This window comes from Dendrobates tinctorius, unplaced genomic scaffold (genome assembly GCF_039654945.1).
Source record: "Dendrobates tinctorius isolate UK_male_01 unplaced genomic scaffold, ASM3965494v1 ptg000060l, whole genome shotgun sequence".
Lineage (NCBI taxonomy): Eukaryota > Metazoa > Chordata > Amphibia > Anura > Dendrobatidae > Dendrobates > Dendrobates tinctorius.
The window spans coordinates 3,025,993-3,048,010 of NW_027361728.1; the positions used below are offsets into that span (position 1 = coordinate 3,025,993).

Sequence of the window (22,018 nt, forward strand, 5' to 3'; positions counted from 1 at the left end):
CAGTGGAAGTATTTCCATAGCTTTTTTCACCTCTCTTTCTTCAAGTCTTTAATAATTGTTCCCTGTATCATTTTTCATTATTACGCATAACTTAATTTATGAACATTTATTGTTTGATTTATTTGTCTGATAGGATTGGGTTGGTTGTTGATGACATGTGGTGAGAATTTCCTGTCAATAGTATTTTCAGAAATATATTAACTTAGAAAATTGGTGAAGTGTTCAATACTTTTTTCACCCACTATACATACAGCATCTGTAAATCAATAAATAGATATACAGTGCAGTATAGAAAAGGGCATAGGCTACTTTCACACGCTTTTTTTGCTGCGCGTTTTTTGCACAAAAAATGCATGGAAAAAACGCATACAAGCGCTGCATTTTTTTCAAGCATTTTTATGCGCATGCAGGAAAAAACACAGTGTTTTTATGTGTTTGTATGCGTTTTTAGTGCGTTTTTAGTGTGTTTGCATTTTTTTAAACATTGTCCTCACCAAAAAAAATCAAGATAACAATTATTAGGGTTATGGTTAGGGTTAACCATAACCCTAAACCCTGACTCTACTAACCCTAACTCCTAACCCTAACCCTAACCCCTAACTAACCCTAACCCTTAACCAAACCCTACTAACCCTAACCCTACTAACCCTAACCCTAAACCCTAACCCCAAACCCTTAACCAAACCCTACAAACCCTAACCCAAACCCTAACCCTAGCCTTACTAACCCAAATCCTAACCCTAAACCCTAACTAACCCTAACCCTTAACCAAACCATACTAACCCTAACCCTAACCCTACTAACCCTAACCCTACTAACCCTAACCCTAAACCCTAACTAACCCTAACCCCTAACCAAACCCTACAAACCTTAATCCTACTAACCCTAACCCCTGACTCTACTAACCCTAACTAACCCTAACTCTAACCCTAACCTTAATCCCTAACCCTTAACCATTTTCTAACCAATGGTCAACAAAAAACCGCATGCGCAAAAAAACGCATACATGCCCATGCCAATGCGCATGTATGCGCACACATAGACTTACAATGGGGGTCTTGCTGTAAAAAAATGCATTGCGTGTGCATGCGGTTTTTTGAGGCAAGTCGGACGCACAAAAAAATGCAACAGGATGCATTTTGTGCGCCCGAACGCACACTACAAAAAAACGCATGCGCATAAAAATGCATACAAACGCATGGGTATGCGCACATAAGCGCATCCCATGCAAAATATAGGGAAAAAAAGCATGCTTTTTTTGCGCTAAAATACAGCACAAAAACCGCTAGTGTGAAACCAGCCATACATACAGTGGGGCAAAAAAGTATTTAGTCAGTCTGCAATAGTGCAAGTTCCACCACTTAAAAAGATGAGAGGCGTCTGTAATTTACATCATAGGTAGACCTCAACTATGGGAGACAAACTGAGAAAAAAAATCCAGAAAATCACATTGTCTTTTTTTTTCATTTTATTTGCATATTATGGTGGAAAATAAGTATTTGGTCAGAAACAAGCAATCAAGATTTCTGGCTCTCACAGACCTGTAACTTCTTCTTTAAGAGTCTCCTCTTTCCTCCACTCATTACCTGTAGTAATGGCACCTGTTTAAACTTGTTATCAGTATAAAAAGACACCTGTGCACACCCTCAAACAGTCTGACTCCAAACTCCACTATGGTGAAGACCAAAGAGCTGTCAAAGGACACCAGAAACAAAATTGTAGCCCTGCACCAGGCTGGGAAGACTGAATCTGCAATAGCCAACCAGCTTGGAGTGAAGAAATCAACTGTGGGAGCAACAATTAGAAAATGGAAGACATACAAGACCACTGATAATCTCCCTCGATCTGGTGCTCCACGCAAAATCCCACCCCGTGGGGTCAGAATGATCACAAGAACGGTGAGCACAAATCCCAGAACCACGCGGGGGGACCTAGTGAATGAATTGCAGAGAGCTGGGACCAATGTAACAAGGCCTACCATAAGTAACACACTACGCCACCATGGACTCAGATCCTGCAGTGCCAGACGTGTCCCACTGCTTAAGCCTGTACATGTCTGGGCCCGTCTGAAGTTTGCTAGAGAGCATTTGGATGATCCAGAGGAGTTTTGGGAGAATGTCCTATGGTCTGATGAAACCAAACTGGAACTGTTTGGTAGAAACACAACTTGTCGTGTTTGGAGGAAAAAGAATACTGAGTTGCATCCATCAAACACCATACCTACTGTAAAGCATGGTGGTGGAAACATCATGCTTTGGGGCTGTTTCTCTGCAAAGGGGCCAGGACGACTGATCCGGGTACATGAAAGAATGAATGGGGCCATGTATCGTGAGATTTTGAGTGCAAACCTCCTTCCATCAGCAAGGGCATTGATGATGAAACGTGGCTGGGTCTTTCAACATGACAATGATCCAAAGCACACCGCCAGGGCAACGAAGGAGTGGCTTCGTAAGAAGCATTTCAAGGTCCTGGAGTGGCCTAGCCAGTCTCCAGATCTCAACCCTATAGAAAACCTTTGGAGGGAGTTGAAAGTCCGTGTTGCCAAGCGAAAAGCCAAAAACATCACTGCTCTAGAGGAGATCTGCATGGAGGAATGGGCCAACATACCAACAACAGTGTGTGGCAACCTTGTGAAGACTTACAGAAAACGTTTGACCTCTGTCATTGCCAACAAAGGATATATCACAAAGTATTGAGATGAAATTTTGTTTCTGACCAAATACTTATTTTCCACCATAATATGCAAATAAAATGAAAAAAAAACAGACAATGTGATTTTCTGGATTTTTTTTTCTCAGTTTGTCTCCCATAGTTGAGGTCTACCTATGATGTAAATTACAGACGCCTCTCATCTTTTTAAGTGGTGGAACTTGCACTATTGCTGACTGACTAAATACTTTTTTGCTCCACTGTATATACACACACATATATATCATAGAATGTTAGAGTTGAAAGGGACCCACAGAATCATCATGTCCAACCCCCTGATCAATGCAAGATTCACTAAACCATCTTAGCAGATGTCTGTCTAACCTCAGAAGACTAACATTGAAGGAGAACTCAACACCTCCCGTGACAGCCTGTTCCACTAATTGATCACCCTCACTGTCAAAAAGTTTTTTCTAAAATCTAATCTGTATATTCTCCGTTTCAGTTTCATCCCATTGCTTCTCATGGTTCCATGTGCAAATGAGAATAAGGAGGATCCCTCTACAATGTGAGAGCCCTTCAGATATTTGTAGACAGCTATTGAGTCTCCTCTTAGCCTTCTTTTTGCAAGATAAACATTCTCAGATCCTTTAATCATTCATCGTAGGACATTTTTTGCAGTCCGCTCAACATTCTGTTAGCTTTTCTCTGCGTTTGCTCCAGTCTTTCAATGCCTTTTTTAAAATGTACTACCCAGAACTGGACATAGTATCCCAGATGAGTCCTGACCAAGGAGGAGTAGAGGGTAATATTTTTTTCATGCGATCTAGACTATAACCTAGAACTCTGCCTTTTTTGCTGTTGCATCACTGTTGACAAAGGGAAAGTCTGTTATCTATTAGTATACTCAAGTCTTTATCACAAGTGATGTTCCTTAGTTCTATCCCCCCATTCTCTAGATACAATTTTTGATTTTCATTTTCCATGCCCAGATGTAAAATCTTACATTTCTCCCTGTAAAATACCATTATTAAAGCTTATCTAGGTCCTTTGGAATTCTTTCTGTCTTCTCTTGTTTTAGCTATGCCTCCTAGCTTTGCATCGTCTGCAAATTTGATTAGTTTACCTTCAGTTCCCTTATATAGCACATTTATAAAAATGTTAAACAACGCTGGGGCCAGGACAGAACCTTGTTGCTATCCACTTGAAACACTCTTCCAATTGGATGTGCAACCCTTTATCACCACTCTTTGAGTATGATCACTGAGCCAGTTATGAATCCACCTAACCGTAGCCTTGTCAATCCCATACTTGGTCATTTTCTCAATAAGAAAATTGCTTTGCTGAAGTCAAGAAATACTATATTTACCACATTTTCGTGACTCACCTAGTCAATGATTCTATCATAAAAGGAAAATAGATTAGTCTGTCATGACTTGTTTGCTACAAACCAATGATGGCTCTGGTTAATTGCTGCATTCTTATCCAAATGCCAACATACATGTTGTTTAATAATTTGCTCAAAGATCTTTCCTGGAATAGAAGTAAGGCCCTCTGGCCTGTAATTTCCTGGCTCTTTCTTTCCTTCAGATAGGGACAACATTTGCTCTTCTCCAATCTTTTCGGACTTCTGTTCTCCAGGATTTTTCAAAGATTTTGGCTAGTGGTTCTTAAATTTCCTCTACTAAATTTTTCAGTACCGTATAATGAAATTCATCTGGACCAGGAGAGTTAAATTAATTTAAATTATCTAAGTGTTTCCTTACCAGTCACCATCTCTCTGTTTATAGATATTATGGATTATTTTATTCCTTTGATGGCACCATCAGTAGATGTTACAATTGCTTTCTTAGAGAACACGGATACAAATGGGAATTTAAATCTTTGGCCTTCTTAACATCCTTTTTGACCACATCACCCTTTTCATCCTGTAAGAATCCTATAGCATCTTTGACATTTCTTTTGCTTTCAATATACCCCTAGAATCCTTTTTTTATTGTTTTCTCTCTCTTCTCTCTCTCTCTGCATTTTTATGGTGACAGGTTCCCCTTATTATATATTTGGTATATTTTTCAACTTACAGTTAGTACATAGAGGCTTCCGGAATGGCTTTCCTTTGGCAAACACAATTTCTTCAATAATTAGATGAAAACCAGTTATAGGGAACATTGTTGCTGTTAAAAAGTTCTCTGCTTTTCCATGTTCTCTCACTGTAGCATTCACTGTGCTATGGTTTAATGGAAGACATGCACTGTGGATGAGAAAAACAGTGATTATGATACTTCTGTGTTTTCGCATGACTTTATTAATATTATTTAAGGCTGTTTTCTGCATTTCTCCTAGTATAAAAGGGGTTGTCCACTGCTTGGACAACCCCTTCTCATTCCTAATGTTTGGTCAATTAAAAACACTCATACTCACCTCCAGTGCCGACACCCTTCCAATGGTGTCAGCACTTGCGTTCCTGAGGCTCGCATGAGGTTGTTGAGTCATGTGAGTCCTGCGCACAATGAATGCTGGTGTCAACCCCCCCGACTTCGGAAAAAACAATGCTCAAAGGGAAGTTAAAGACCAGCCACAGCCCTGACTTGCTGTTAATGTAAAATACATCTGATAGTGGGGACAGTGATGCCACCGACTGAACACAGGGCCCATATGATGTAACAACCTCATTTGAGTCCTAGGAACAAGAGTACCAACACCACTGGAAAAGATCCGGCACAGCAACTGAGTATAGTTGTTTTTATTTTAACCTTAGTGACCAACAGTAAACTCATTGACGTCACCGATAGTCACTGATGCTGCGCTCACAGAGGTTCATTTCCCAGTGGTTCTCAGCCAAGATGCGACTATCCAGATTGAAATCTGTTTATCCCCTAGACATGGATTACTGCATGGGACAGATCGATGGACAGGTGAGGGATATTTTTGCTTTATTACAGGAAACAGGGGATTCAATGGAATGGGTGAAAGGTGAGTAAAACTGTGTTTGTTATCTATATATAAAACTCAAAATCTGTAGTAGCCCTCTCTATACAAATCCACAGTTCTAGCCCAATTTGGGTGAAATTTGGCACGCCCCCTCTCCACCCACAGGAGCAGTATACTGCACATGATACATCTTGCTAGTGTCCCCCGTCATGAGATTGGGGCCCCCGAAGTTAGGCCCTATACATATAATGGGGAAATGTGAAATCTGTAGAAGCCCGCTCTGTTGTGAGTTCATTTTCCCCTTTACCACTGAGGCCCGATGAACTCCCTCTTCTGGTAAAGAAAGGTAGTGAGCCTGATTATCAAGCATCTGGGCCTAATGATGATGATTGGCTGAGTGGAGTTACTGACTGGATATAAGGCTGTCGAAGCCCTTCTGCCCTGCGGGTGATTTCTCTGTGGGATCCTTGGTTACCAGTCTGAATTCCTGCTCTTCTAAAGCTAAGTTTTCTGCTCTGCCGTTTGCATTTGTACTTTGACTTTGTTTTGCTGGATTTCAGTCATTCCCTGTTGGGGTGAGCAGAATTCCTTTAGCTCTGTCTTCAGAAAATACCTGAGTGCTGATATAGTTTTTGAAGCCTAGCTGCTTCAGGGCCATTTTCCATATCAGCCTGTTGGCTTATGTCTTTTATAGGGTTTTTGCAGATTGCAGACAGCAGCTTTCCTATCCTGTCCTATTTTTAGTTAGCTTGGGCCCCATTGTTTGCTCAGCCTATCTTTCTATCTGTGTGAGTGTTTTTTCATCTTGCTTCACCGTCATTATATGTTGGGGGCTGCCTTTTACTTTGGGGTCTGCTCTGGGGCAGTTTAGATTTCCTTTTCTGTCTTTAGGTTATGTAGTTCTCCGGCTGTGATCGAGGGGTCTAGGGCACCGTAGGAACCCCCCACGGCTACTGCTAGTTGTGTTGATAGGTTCAGGGGTCTGCAATCTGATAGTTGCCAACTTCTCCGGTTTTCTGGACGTAGCTTCTGTTTTTGTGTTTGCCTCCTATGGTGACTCATTCATAACAGAATCACCTGCCATACCGCAGATCCTAGGGTACTCAATAGCAGGAAAGAATTGTAAAAAAAAAAAAAAAAAAAAAAGTGTGTATATTTTTTCCTCTATATCTCTGAGGCCGTAGGGGGATTTTTTTTTTCTCTCAATGGAGATAAAGCAATTGTCTGATCGTGTGGAGCAGCTCGCTGCGGAAGTGCGGGGAATTTCCGCCTACCTTGCTCATTCACATGCTGCTGAACCAAAGATTCCCACACCTGATGTATTTTTTGGGGATCGGTCTAAATTTTTGAATTTCAAAAATAATTGTAAATTATTTTTTGCTTTGAAGCCTAACTTGTCAGGGAGCTCCGCGCAGCAGGTTAAAATTGTCATCTCTTTGCTGCGTGGCGATCCCCAGGATTGGGCGTTTTCTTTGAAACCTGATGATCCTATTCTGACTAATGTGAATGCATTTTTTCAAGCCTTGGGGTTGTTGTATGATGAACCTAATGCCATTGATCAGGCTGAAAAGACCCTGCTGGCATTGAACCAGGGTCAAGATTCTGCAGAATCGTACTGTCAAAAATTCCGAAAGTGGGCGGTACTTACTACCTGGAATGATAATGCCCTGGCTGCTCTCTTTCGGAAGGGTTTGTCAGAAGCCGTAAAAGATACTATGGTGGGATTTCCTGTTCTCTCTGGTCTTGACGATTCTATGTCATTAGCCATTCAGATTGATCGGCGTTTGAGCAAACGCAAAACTGCATGAGTAGTGTTGCCACTTGTTGAACAAATGTCTGAACCTATGCAATGTGATAGAGTTTTGTCCAGAGAGCAGCGTCAGGAGTTCAGAAGGCGTAATAAGTTGTGTTTTTTCTGTGGAGATGCCTCGCATATTATTTCTGTCTGTCCTAAACGAGAGAAACGCTTTGCACACACGTTTTCTGTTGGTGGTGTTCAACCTAAGTTTCTTCTAGCTATTACTCTGATCTGCTCCCTGTCCACATTTTCCGCCAAGGCTTTTGTGGATTCGGGAGCAGCTCTAAACCTAATGGACTTGGATTTTGCTAAACGTTGTGGATTTCCGATGACACCTCTGCAGACGCCTATCCCTTTGAGGGGGATTGATGCTACTCCTTTGTCAAAAAATAAACCTCAGTTTTGGACCCAGGTGGTAATGCGGGTCGCCCCAGACCATCAAGAAAATTGCAGATTTTTGGTGTTGCATAATCTGCATGACACCATTGTTCTGGGGTTTCCCTGGTTGCAAATTCATAATCCAGTTTTGGATTGGAAAACTGTGTCTGTGGTGAGTTGGGGTTGTCGGTGTGCCTTTAGTGAGGCTCCGGTGTTTTCCACCTCTCCTCAGTCGCATGATGTTCCTGATTATTTGGCGGACTTTTATGATGTATTTAGTGAGAATGAGTCTGCGTCTCTGCCTCCTCATAGGAGTTATGACTGTGCAATTGAACTGAGCCCGGGGTGTAAATTCCCCAAGGGTCGGCTCTTCAATTTATCTGTACCCGAGCACGAGGCTATGCGATCCTATATTAAGGAGGCGTTGGAGAAGGGTCATATTAGACCATCCTCGTCACCCTTAGGTGCCGTTTTTTTTTTTGTAGCCAAAAAAGATGGATCATTAAGACCTTGTATTGATTATCGTGCCCTCAACAAAATTACTGTTAAATATCAGTATCCGTTACCCCTGATTTCGGATCTATTCTCTAGAGTTAAAGGTGCTTGCTGGTTTACCAAGCTTGACCTCAGGGGGCGTATAATCTTATTCGCATTAAGCATGGGGATGAATGGAAGACGGCGTTTAATACTTCGGAGGGACATTTTGAGCACCTGGTGATGCCTTTTGGGCTCACTAATGCCCCTTCTGTCTTCCAGTGCTTCATGAACGATATTTTCCGAGATTTTGTCGATAAATTTTTGATTATCTGTCTGGATGATATTTTGATCTTCTCCAAGGATTAGGATTCTCATGTGGAACATATTCGGACTGTGTTCCAGATCTTGAGGGAGAATTCCCTGTATGTCAAAGGATCTAAATGCCTTTTTGGAGTACAGAGGATTTCTTTTTTGGGATTTATTTTGTCTCCGTCAACTATTGAAATGGACCCGGTCAAGGTACAGGCCATTCACGATTGGGTTCAGCCCACTTCTTTGAAGGCCCTTCAGAAGTTTTGGGGTTTTGCTAACTTTTATCGGAAAGTTATAGCAAAATATTCTAGTATTGCCAAGCCATTGACTGATTTGACTAAGAAGGGTGCTGATGTGTTAAATTGGTCTCCAGAGGCTGTTTCTTCCTTTCAGGAGCTGAAGCGAAGATTCACCTCTGCCCCAGTTTTGCTGCAACCTGATGTCTCACTTCCGTTCCAGGTTGAGGTGGATGCTTCTGAGACTGGTGCAGGAGCTGTTTTGTCCCTAAAGGATCCTGTAACATCTAAAATGAATCCCTGTGCTTTCTTTTCCAGAAAGTTCTCTCCATCTGAACGTAACTATGATGTGGGGAATCGGGAACTGTTGGTCATGAAATGGGCATTTGAGGAGTGGAGACATTGGTTGGAGGGAGCTAAGCATCAAGTCGTGGTCCTCACTGACCACAAGAATTTGATTTACCTAGAGTCGGCTAAGCGCTTGAACCCTAGACAGGCTAGGTGGGCCTTGTTTTTTACACGTTTTGATTTTGTGGTTTCTTTTCTTCCTGGAACTAAGAATGTCAAGGCAGACGCCCTCTCTAGGAGCTTCTTTGCTGATTCTTCTGTGGTGACCAAACCTGCTACCATCTTAGGCGAAGGGGTAGTTCTTTCTGCCATCTCGCCCGATTTGAGACGTGCTCTGGAAGAGTTCCAGGAGGACAAACCTGAGCGTTGTCCCAGTGGAAAGTTGTATGTTCCTGACCAGTGGAAGAGGAGAGTGATGTCTGAAGTTCATTGCTCTGCTTTGGCTGGTCATCCAGGTATTTTTGGTACTAGAGATTTGGTGAGTCGGTCTTTTTGGTGGCCCTCCTTGTCTCGTGATGTCAGGAATTTTGTGCAGTTCTGCGGGACTTGCTCCCGGTCTAAATCGTGTTCTCGCTCTAGTGGGTTGTTGATGCCTTTGCCTGTCCCCAAGAGGCCATGGACCCATATTTCAATGGATTTCATCTCTGATATGTCTGTCTCTCAAAGGATGACTGTTATTTGGGTGATTTGTGATAGGTAGTGTTGAGCATTCCGATACCGCAAGTATCGGGTATCGGCCGATACTTGCTGTATCGGAATTCCGATACCGACTTCCGATATTTTTTCAATATCGGAATTCGGCATCGGAATCGGAAGTTCAAAGTTGATTGACAGACTGACGTCATCATGATGCGCGGTGTGTGCGCATCATGATGCGCCGTCATTTCGGGCCTTCCGGGGGTCTCTGCCGGCCTGCCGGGGGGCTGTGCCGGCCTGCCGGGGGGGCTGTGTGGACTGCCCGGGGTCTGTACCGGCCTGCCGGGGGGCTGTGCCGGCCTGCCGGTGGTCTGTGCACCCTGTGGGGGTCTGTGCCGGCCTGCCGGGGGGCTGTGCCGGCCTGCCGGGGGGCTGTGCCGGCCTGCCGGTGGTCTGTGCAGGCTCCGGGGGGCTGTGCCGGCCTGCCGGGGGGCTGTGCCGGCCTGCCGGTGGTCTGTGCAGGCTTCGGGGGTCTGTGCAGGCATCGTCCGATGGGACTACAAGTCCCATCGGGCGATGCCTGCTACCATGACAGTGATTGACACATTAGCCAATGATGGGACAGTAGTAGTCCCATCATCCGGCTAATGTGTTAAATGTTAAAAAAAAAAAAATACTACATACATACTACATGCATGCTACATACATACTACATGCTACATACATACTGCATGCTACATACATACTACATACATACTACATGCATGCTACATACATACTACATGCTACATACATACTACATATATACTACATACATACTACATACATGCTACATACATACTGCATGCTACATACATACCACATACATACTACATATATACTACATGCATGCTACATACATACTACATGCTACATACATACCACATACATACTACATACATGCTACATACTACATACATACTACATACATACTACATACATGCTACATGCATGCTACATGCATGCTACATGCATGCTACATACATACTACATGCATGCTACATACATACTACATGCATGCTACATACATACTACATGCTACATACATACATACATACTACATACATACTACATATATACTACATGCATGCTACATACATACTACATGCATGCTACATACATACTACATGCATGCTACATACATACTACATGCTACATACATACATACTACATATATACTACATGCATGCTACATACATACTACATGCTACATACATACCACATACATACATGCTACATACATACTACATATATACTACATGCATGCTACATACATACTACATATATACTACATGCATGCTACATACTACATGCATGCTACATACATACTACATGCTACATACATACATACATACTACATATATACTACATGCATGCTACATACATACTACATGCTACATACATACCACATACATACTACATGCTACATACATACCACATACATACATGCTACATACATACTACATATATACTACATGCATGCTACATACATACTACATATATACTACATGCATGCTACATACATACTGCATGCTACATACATACTACATACATACCACATATATACTACATACATACAATACATTCATACAATACATACATAGACATACAGTACATATAACATAGAGTAACATACTTACCAATACTTGTCACATTGTTCCCCGAAGCCATTGTCGTCTACGGAATAAATATTAACATAACAAACCACAAAAATACTCACCCACGATCCGAAGCAGTCCACGAGTGTGTCCCACGACGATCTTGGGTAGAGAACTGCAGCATCAGATGATGCTGCCGTTCTCTACGGGCTGCAGGAATCCAATGACGGAAGGTAGGTATCCTTCCGCACTGTATTCCTCCGCCACTTAAAAAAAAAAAAGTCCCTAGTCTCACTTTATGCCATTGCTGTGTGGGAAATTCCCACACAGCAATGGCATAAAGTGAGACTAGGGACTTTTTTTTTTTTTTTAAGTGGCGGAGGAATACAGTGCGGAAGGATACCTACCTTCCGTCATTGGATTCCTGCAGCCCGTAGAGAACGGCAGCATCATCTGATGCTGCCGTTCTCTACCCAAGATCGTCGTGGGACACACTTGTGGACTGCTTCGGATCGTGGGTGAGTATTTTTGTGGTTTGTTATGTTAATATTTATTCCGTAGACGACAATGGCTTCGGGGAACAATGTGACAAGTATTGGTAAGTATGTTACTCTATGTTATATGTACTGTATGTCTATGTATGTATTGTATGAATGTATTGTATGTATGTAGTATATATGTGGTATGTATGTAGTATGTATGTAGTATGTATGTAGCATGCATGTAGCATGCAGTATGTATGTAGCATGCATGTAGTATATATGTAGTATGTATGTAGCATGCATGTAGTATATATGTAGTATGTATGTAGCATGTAGCATGCATGTAGTATGTATGTGGTATGTATGTAGCATGTAGTATGTATGTAGCATGCATGTAGTATATATGTGGTATGTATGTAGCATGTAGTATGTATGTAGCATGCATGTAGTATATATGTAGTATGTATGTAGCATGCAGTATGTATGTAGCATGCATGTAGTATATATGTAGTATGTATGTAGCATGTAGTATGTATGTAGCATGCATGTAGTATGTATGTAGCATGTAGTATGTATGTAGCATGCATGTAGTATATATGTAGTATGTATGTAGTATATATGTAGTATGTATGTTGCATGTAGTATTTATGTAGTATGAATGTAGCATGTATGTAGTATGTAGTATGAATGTAGCATGTATGTAGTATGCATGTTGTATGTATGTAGCATGTAATTTTTTTTTTTTTTTTTTTTTACATTTAACACATTAGCCGGATGATGGGACTACTATTGTCCCATCATTGGCTAATGTGTCAATCACTGTCATGGTAGCAGGCATCGCCCGATGGGACTTGTAGTACCATCGGACGATGCCTGCACAGACCCCCGAAGCCTGCACAGACCACCGGCAGGCCGGCACAGCCCCCCGGCAGGCCGGCACAGCCCCCCGGAGCCTGCACAGCCCCCCGGCAGGCCGGCACAGCCCCCCGGCAGGCCGGCACAGCCCCCCGGAGCCTGCACAGCCCCCCGGCAGGCCGGCACAGCCCCCCGGCAGGCCGGCACAGCCCCCCGGAGCCTGCACAGCCCCCCGGCAGGCCGGCACAGCCCCCCGGCAGGCCGGCACAGACCACCGGAGCCTGCACAGACCCCCTGGCAGGCCGGCACAGCCCCCCGAAAGGCCCGTACAGACCCCAGAGAGGCTGTACAAGGGCAGGAAAGGGTTTTTCTTATTCCGATACCGGAAGTCCCATAGACTTGAATGGGACTTCCGGTATCGGAATCGGCGATACCAATACTTTTTTTAAAGATCGGCCGATACCATCCGATACGATACTTTGAAGTATCGGACGGTATCGCTCAACTCTAGTGATAGGTTCTCTAAGATGGTTCATCTTGTACCACTCATCTTGCCGTCTTCCTCTGAGTTGGTACCCCTGTTTTTGCAACAGGTGGTTCGCTTGCACGGGATTCCTGAGAACATTGTATCTGACAGAGGAGTTCAGTTTGTGTCTAGATTTTGGAGAACTTTCTGTTCCAAGCTGGGAATTCAGTTGTCCTTCTCCTCTGCTTTTCACCCTCAGACCAATGGGCAGAGAGAGAGAACAAACCAGACCTTGGAGTCATATTTGAGATGTTTTATTTCCGCTGATCAGGATGATTGGGTTTCATTTTTGCCCTTGGCCGAATTTGCTTTAAATAATAGAGCTAGTTCTGCCACTTTGATGTCACCTTTTTTTTGTAACTTTGGGTTTCATCCTCGATTTTCTTCAGGGCAGGTGGAGCCCTCTGCCTGCCCAGGTGTTGACACTGTGGTGGAGAGAATGCACCAGATCAGGGACCAAGTGGTGGATAAGTTATCTCTCTCCCAGGAAAAGGCCCAGCGGTTTTCCAACCGACATAGGGCCATTGGTCCCCAGTTTAAGGTTGGTGATATGGTGTGGTTATCATCAAAAAATATTGCTATGAAGGTGGCTTCTCCTAAGTTTAAGCCTAGATTTATTGGACCTTACAAGATTTTGGAGATTATTAATCCGGTCTCTTTTCGTTTGGCTCTTCCTGTCACATTTAAAATCCATAATGTGTTCCATAAGTCTTTGTTGAAGAGGTTTGTTGAACCTTTGTTCCGGGGGTGGCACCTCCAGACCCTGTATTGGTTGATGGTAACATGGAATATGAGGTAGAGAAAGTACTGGATTCCCATCTGGCTAGACGGAGACTCCAGTATTTGGTTAAGTGGAAGGGTTGTGGTCAGGAGGATAATTCCTGGGTCTCTGCCTCTGATATTCATGCCAAAAGATTGGTGCGTGCCTTTCATCGGGCTCACCCTGATCGCCCTGGTGGCGTGGTTGAGGGTTCGGTGACCCCTCCTCAAGGGGGAGGTACTGTTGTGAGTTCATTTTCCCCTTTACCACTGAGGCCTGATGAACTCCCTCTTCTGGTAAAGAAAGGTAGTGAGCCTGATTATCAAGCATCTGGGCCTAATGATGATGATTGGCTGAGTGGAGTTACTGACTGGATATAAGGCTGTCGACGCCCTTCTGCCCTGCGGGTGATTTCTCTGTGGGATCCTTGGATACCAGTCTGAATTCCTGCTCTTCTAAAGCTAAGTTTTCTGCTCTGCCATTTGCATTTGTACTTTGACTTTGTTGTGCTGGATTTCTGTGATTTCCTGCTGAGGTGAGCTGAATTCCTTTAGCTCTGTCTTCAGAAAATACCTGAGTGCTGATATAGTTTTTGAAGCCTAGCTACTTCAGGGCCTTTTTCCATATCAGCCTGTTGGCTTATGTCTTTTATAGGGTTTTTGCAGATTGCAGACAGCAGCTTTCCTATCCTGTCCTATTTTTAGTTAGCTTGGGCCCCATTGTTTGCTCAGCCTATCTTTCTATCTGTGTGAGTGTTTTTTCATCTTGCTTCACCGTCATTATATGTTGGGGGCTGCCTTTTACTTTGGGGTCTGCTCTGGGGCAGTTTAGATTTCCTTTTCTGTCTTTAGGTTATGTAGTTCTCCGGCTGTGATCGAGGGTTCTAGGGCACCGTAGGAACCTCCCACGGCAACTGCTAGTTGTGTTGATAGGTTCAGGGTTCTGCAATCTGATAGTTGCCAACTTCTCCGGTTTTCTGGACGTAGCTTCTATTTTTGTGTCTGCCTCCTACGGTGACTAGTTCATAACACCGCTCTATACAAATCCTCAGTTCTTGTCTGATTTGGGTGAAATTTGGCACGCCCCCTCTCCACCCACAGGAGCAGTATACTGTGCATGTTACATCTCTCTAGCCTCCCCCCGTCATGAGATTGGGGCCCCCAAAGTTAGGCCCTATACATATAATGGAGAAATGTGAAGGTGAAAGTAAAAAGTGCTGAGGGGAAAACACTTGTGACTGACAGGGATGAATTATAGCAATGGCACCAAAGAGTTACTGCTAAAGGGGCCGCATCACCACACACAACACACAGACATTTCACAAACACCATACAAACATCAAAAAGACAGCACAAGCACAACAACACACAAATGCCACAACACACCACACAAACACCAGACCACTCTAGACACACACAATACAAACACCACCCCACAAATACCACAACACGACCCCATGAATACCACATGCGCACCACACACACTCATACATGCACGCAAGGACCACACACACATGCAAACACACTCAGATGGATGCACCCTACGCACACGGACAAACATTACTGAGCAGCAATATTGGTCAGGCGAAAAATGCCTTATAGTAAGATTGCCATTACTGCTTACAAAACATGGAGCTTTTATCACTGAAGCTGCTGAGGTAAAGTGAAAGCTGAGCTCTGATTGGTTGCTATGGGCAACTAAACAAGTCTGCCTGTGAGGCGGTTTTCATTACTGAGATGTGAGTACCTTCAGGTAATAGTAATACTGTGTGAGGGCTGCTCTGTATTTACTATTCATCCTATTACATCTGTTATCAGTGTCAAGTGACTACTAAAGGGTCATAATACAAAGGGCTGATTTTTAAAATGTCGCCCAAAAAACGAACATCTATTGGGCAAGTTCATTTTTGATAAAAAATAGTTAAAAAATAGTTGTAATAGTTTAAACTACATAATATGGATTGAATATGTAAAATCAATAAAAATGTTGAAATTGAAAAAAGTTGTTCACATCAATGTTACGACAAATTATTAAAATGCCAAAATAATAAAAATTTAAAGTAGAAAAAATTTTTACTGTAGCACTCTGAAAATATCATTTTCATGGTGACACTGAAAATTTTACTTTAGCTACTATTGCCAACAATTTAACATATTTTCCGTGAGCGAAGCCATGGGTATTCTACTAGTTTTTAAATAAAAAAGTAAAAGTGTGTTTTGTTTTATTTAAAATAAAGGACTTTATTCTGGCTGTGTCTTTATTTACCATACAACTGCAAGATTAGTATTTGATAGGTGACTTATAGACGCCTCTACATTACTAATCCGTGGGCTTGATATCACCAGTCAATACAAAGGTGACATCAACCCCACAAATATGAATCCCACTTGCCACCGCTAAAAGGGGAAATGTGAAGAGCCGGGCAAAGCGCCAGAATTGGTGTATCTAATAGATGTGTATATTCTAGGTGGCTGTGGGTTGCTATATTTAGGTTGGGGGGCAATACCCTTGGCCCCTTACCAACCTGAGAATTTCAGCCCCCAGCTTGGCTGGTTGTCAAAAATGGGGGGACCCCTTGCCATTTTTTAAATGATTTATTTAAATAAAAAAATTGGAGTGGGGACCTTTCTATGTTTTATAACCAGCCTTGTTGAAGCTGACAGCTGAGGGTTGCACCCAACAGCTGTGAGTTTTGCATGGCTGCTTGTTAAAATTATAATGGAACCCGCACCATTTTTTATGTGTTAATTATTTATTTACAGCACAGGCACCAGCTGATGAACACCCCCATTAGCTGCAACATGCTCTTGTCATTAGCCACACCAGGTGCAGGCTGATGGAAGCAGTAGTCCCATTAGCCGACACCAGTGACTGGAAGTAAAATTTATACCTCAGATCACAGCTGCAGACTCATGCTGTCATTTGACAGTGTGGGAACTGCGGCTGTCTGACCAGCAGTGATGATTTTGCCGCCGATCAGAATCAGCATTTGCCACGCTGCCATGCACATGACAGCATGACAAACACCTGGTGATTGAGGGTCTAACCAAAACAGTAACACTGGTGAAGATCTTGTTTGGTGTCTGTGCCCGAACAGTATGTGTTCGGTATGGACACCGAACTTAACTGTTTGGGTTCGCCCATCTCTATTAGACAACCCTTTTAATATACAGCAGTGGCTGAAACCCCTTATAGCAATTAATATGCATGCAAACCTACAGTATTTATTGAACAGAACAGTTTATAAGCAATTTCCAGTTGACAAATCAGGTATGCCCAAAGCAACATTTTTAAGGCCTTTTTTAATGTACACCTGAAGATAGCAAAAGCTGGATGGCAGACGTTTTCATTATAGTCTATGATAAATTACATACAGTGGTTTGGGAAAGTATTCACTCCCTTGGCATTTTTTGTGTTTTGCAACCTCATAACTTGGAATTTTTTTTTTTTGAGGATTTGAATCAGTTGTAAAGAATATACAGTACCTACAACTATTTATTGTATAGCAAACAACGAATAGGACAAAATAACTGAAAATTTCAGTGTTAATAACTATTCATCCCCCTAAAGTCAGTACTTTGTTGTCGAGCCTCCTTTTGTGGCAATTACCACTGAAAGTAGCTTTGGATAAGTCTCTATGAGCTTTCCATAGGGATTTTTGCCCATTCCTCAAGGCAAAACTGTTACAGCTCCCTTAAGTTAGATGGTTTCCTCTGGTCAACAGCAATCCTCAAATCTGAAGACAAATAATCAATTGGATTAAGATCTGGGCATTGACTAAGCCACTCCAAAACATTTAAACATTTCCGCTTGAACCACTGGAGTGTTGCTATGGCAATATTCTTTGGGTCATTTTCTTGTTGGAAGTTGAACCTCTGTCCCAGTATCAAATTACTGAGAAACTGAAACATGTTTGCATCATCCATCTTTCCCTTACCTGTTCCTGCTGCCAAAAAACATCCCCACAACATGATACTGCCACCACTTTTTCACTGTGGGGATGGTGTTCTTACTAGCATGTACCTTGGTGTCCAAAAAGTTAAATATTGGTCTCATCTGACCACAGCACCTGTTTCCATTAATTTGGGGAGTCTCCCTCATGTCTTTTGGCAAACACATAATGACCCTTAACATTTTTGTGTAAGTGGTGTTTCTTGCTTAATGGGGTTGAAGCCTCTGTGGCCTTGGAAAAAAGTGTGTATATACTGACAGATCATGTGACTCTAAGATTGCTCACAGATGGACTTCCTTTCACTAAGTATGCAACATATGAAGGTAATTCATTGGACCAGAAATTTCTAGGGGCTTCATAGCAAAAGGGGTGAATACTTATGCACTTGGAAATTTTTAGTTATTTAAGCTCATAAATTTAATTTATGTTTATTTTTTTCTCACTTCACTAACTTAGACTATTTAGTGCTGATGAATGACACACAAATCGTGTTGCAAAAATATTTAAACACAGGTTGTAATGTAGCAAAATAGCTAAAAAAAAGGGGTGTGAATAAATTTGAAAGCCACTATAAATAGCCAATCCTGCAGCACTAGGTTATTTTCATGACTGTTATAAGCTTTTAACATCATGATGTGTTGCTATTAGTAATAAGCGAGCGTGCATGGATTTGGTGCTATCCGAGCATGCTCATGTGCTAATAGAGTATCTTTGGCATGCTGGAATACTGTGTTCGAGTCACCATGGCTGAATGTCTCATGTTCAACAGGCACAACACATGCAGGGATGTCCTATCAATCAGGCAATCCCTGCATGTTTTACGACAGTCGAACAGCCACAGGCATGCAGCCACAGCGAACATAGTTTTTGAGCACACCGAAGATACTCTAATAACACCTTATCCAAGCATGCTCGCTCATCACTAGTTGCTATCTCTCCAAAGGAATGGGAAAAGTGGCTGCACTGAATCAACAAATGGCGATCAAGTGATCTATTATGTACTTCCTTATGCCATAAATGTGTGAAATTAGAAACACTTTTAGGAAGGTTTTTTATTTTTAAGTAATTGAGATCCATTCTTTTAAACAGTAAGCTAATACTATAATTACATCCCATGGTCACGTGACCAATAACATGAACATCATATGTTGGTCTATTTAGAAAGAATCTGGTTTTAATTGCCATGTTAATGTGACTGGTAGACTAGGACACATAGGCACAAGTTCAAGCCATCAGAGAAGAAAATTGGAGAGAGCTTGTTTTAATCAGAATATCCATTCAACTCTTATCATGCAAGATTAATAAAGATGGGTTGGGGTTGTTTACTTATGCTGCGGTAGTGTCTCTGCGACTTGGTAAGGTTATACATGCTACTATTAGTATACACACGTCTCAGCGGGTTACTATGCCAAACTTGCATATATAACTTTTTTATTCCACATTCGTGTTTTTACATCTGAAGGGATAGTAATGATTCTTTTTGAAATGGGAGATTTATGTAGTGTTTTCCCTATCTGATGTAGTATCTAATTAAAGGGATACAAACTTTCATAGTAGACCTCACAATTAAAGAATTTTCTGAACTGTATCTGAACCTTCTGTATACACTTCTGCGGAGAGCCACTACGGTGTGTCCTTATTTTGCACTTGTTGGTGTGTGATTAGTATGTAATATTTTAGGTGCTAATAAAGTATTGTTGTACATTTTTAAACACTCCTGTGCTTCTCCTGTTTTATAATGCTCATTTAATAAAGATCTTGAAAATAAACGAGCAATACAGAAAAATGGCAATCTAAAAACACAGAGGTGCATCTCACAAAATTCTAATATCATCAAAAAGTTCATTTATTTCATCTCTTCAATACAAAAAGTAAAACTCATTTATTATATAGAGTCATTACAACCAGAGTGATCTATTTCAAGTGTTTATTTCTGTTAATGTTGATGATTATGGCTTACAGCCAACGAAAATCCAAAAGTCATTGTCTGAGTAAATTAGAATACTTTATAACACCAGCTTGAAAAAATTATTTTCAAATCCGAAATGTTGGCCTACTGAAATGTATGTTCCGTAAATGTACTCTATAGTTAGTCGGGGATCCTTTGCCATCACTTACTCAATTACTTCATCAATGCGGCGTGCCATGGAGCCTGTGGCACTGCTGAGGTGTTATGGAAACCCAGGTTGCTTCGATAGCAGCATTTAGCTCCTCTGCATTGTTGGGTCTGGTGTCTCTCATCTTCCTCTTGACAATACCTCATAGATTCTCTATGTGGTTAAGGTCAGGTGAGTTTGCTGGCCAATAAAGCACAGTGATACTATTGTTTTTAAACCAGGTATTGGTACTTTTCACAGTGTGGACAGGTGCCAAGTCCTGCTGGAGAATTTAATTTTTATCTCCAAAAAGCTTGTCGGCAGAAAGAAGTATGAAGTGCTCTAAAATTTCCTGGTAGACAGCTGCACTGACTTTGGTCTTGATAAAACACAGTGGACCTACACCAGCAGATGACATGGCTCCCCAAACCATCACCGACTGTGGAAACTTCACACTATACCTCAAGCAGCTTGGATTGTGACTTCTCCACTCATCCTCCAGGCTCAGGGACCTTGATTTCCAAGGTCTAGTGTGCAGTATCCACAATCAATGATGGTTTCAGGAGCCATGTCATCTGCTGGTGTCCACTGTATTTTATGTAATATAGCTGGCATCCGCTGTGTAGAGAAAGCTCAGCTCCTGAGCTGTGCCCCAAACTTGAGTTCATACTGTACAAGGCATATATAGGATGCTGTATATCAGGGATGAAAGGTTTCATCTCATATGAGACAAACCTTATGACAGGTTCCCTTTAACCCTTCCTGCAATAGAATGTGAATTAACTTTGTAAGAAAGAGTCTGCATTTGAGGCACAGCTCAGGAGCTGAGCTTCCTCTACACAGCTGATGCCAGCTATATTACATAGCTAGGATCAATCTATAACAACGGCGGCTGGGGCTGTATTTCAATTGTAGCAGTTACCCATTTGAACATCGCTATCAATCTCTGACAGCAGTATTTAATGTGCGCATGCCAGTGTTCACACACACTGCATCCCATTGGCCCCAATCAATGTGATTTTGGAGAGAGCGATGGTTTACTATAATAAGCAATGGTCTTCTGAAGACCCTCATCATTGTAGTCCTGCAAACAAAATTGGCACACCTAAAAAGCTTACCTCACTGTGGAAAAAAAAACCCTCAAAAGTCTATGTTGAGGGAAATATAAATAACTTATGGCTCTTGGAAGATGGTGAGAAAATCAAAAGCTGAAAAATGTCCTTGTTCTTTTACTTATGCAATATCACTCAAATACACACAAAAAACTTGCAAAAATATGAACTGAACTAATCATTATACATTGAACATTGCTGACTCAGTGTCAGTTCTGGCTCCAACGAACAAATTTACCTGAAAACATCAGTTTCATTGTACCATGGCTGCTGCTGTAGCAAAAAGAAAGCTGTGGCTTGGACAATCACTGAAAATATAAGGTGCATGAAAATGGAGAGTAATAAAGGAGGAGAGAGAAGCTGTCCCGAGGGCCTGTATGGAGCCAACTTTGGGGCTGGATGGTTTAAACTCACTAGAAAAAAAAGGGACAAATATTTGTTATAATCTTACAAACAAATGACATAAATACTAAAGTGGGTCCAAAACAGCAGCAACATTGGTGGGAAGAATTAGATAAAATTGTGAAAATTGACTTACTAGTCAGGGTAACTGTAATGTTGATAGCCAAATCTTGCATGAGATACTGATAATTTCCAAGAAGTGTATTTTTCTGAAAAAAAAAAATGATTCATACATTATTCCCTAACATTTTCATATTTTGATTAAGTTACAGGTCTCCTTTGTATTTATTAATAATCCCAGAATCCAATAGGTTTTGCTGGTGTCTTAATATTTAAGGGGTTGTCTGACTCTCAGGAACTAGTCTGCAAACTATTCTGGGAACTAGTATTCAAATCGCATACTTGTGATCACGCGCCTGTCTGCTCCCAAC

The 22,018-nt window shown here is 41.9% G+C and overlaps 1 protein-coding gene across 3 annotated transcripts in view; it reads right to left on the bottom strand.

The window, feature by feature from the left end:
• Nucleotides 1-22,018, bottom strand: part of LOC141092473 (probable cation-transporting ATPase 13A5) — a 544,666-nt gene that overhangs the window by 41,488 nt on the left and 481,160 nt on the right. For 2 of the 3 annotated variants that reach the window (XM_073578638.1, XM_073578637.1), the window contains 3 exons: nucleotides 21,724-21,796; nucleotides 21,424-21,598; nucleotides 4,731-4,900 (listed from right to left, as the gene is read on the bottom strand). In XM_073578638.1, coding sequence (XP_073434739.1) covers nucleotides 4,731-4,900; nucleotides 21,424-21,598; nucleotides 21,724-21,796 — 418 coding nt within the window. The remainder of the gene's footprint in view (nucleotides 1-4,730; nucleotides 4,901-21,423; nucleotides 21,599-21,723; nucleotides 21,797-22,018) is intronic. The other variant, XR_012232811.1, reaches the window with a different exon arrangement.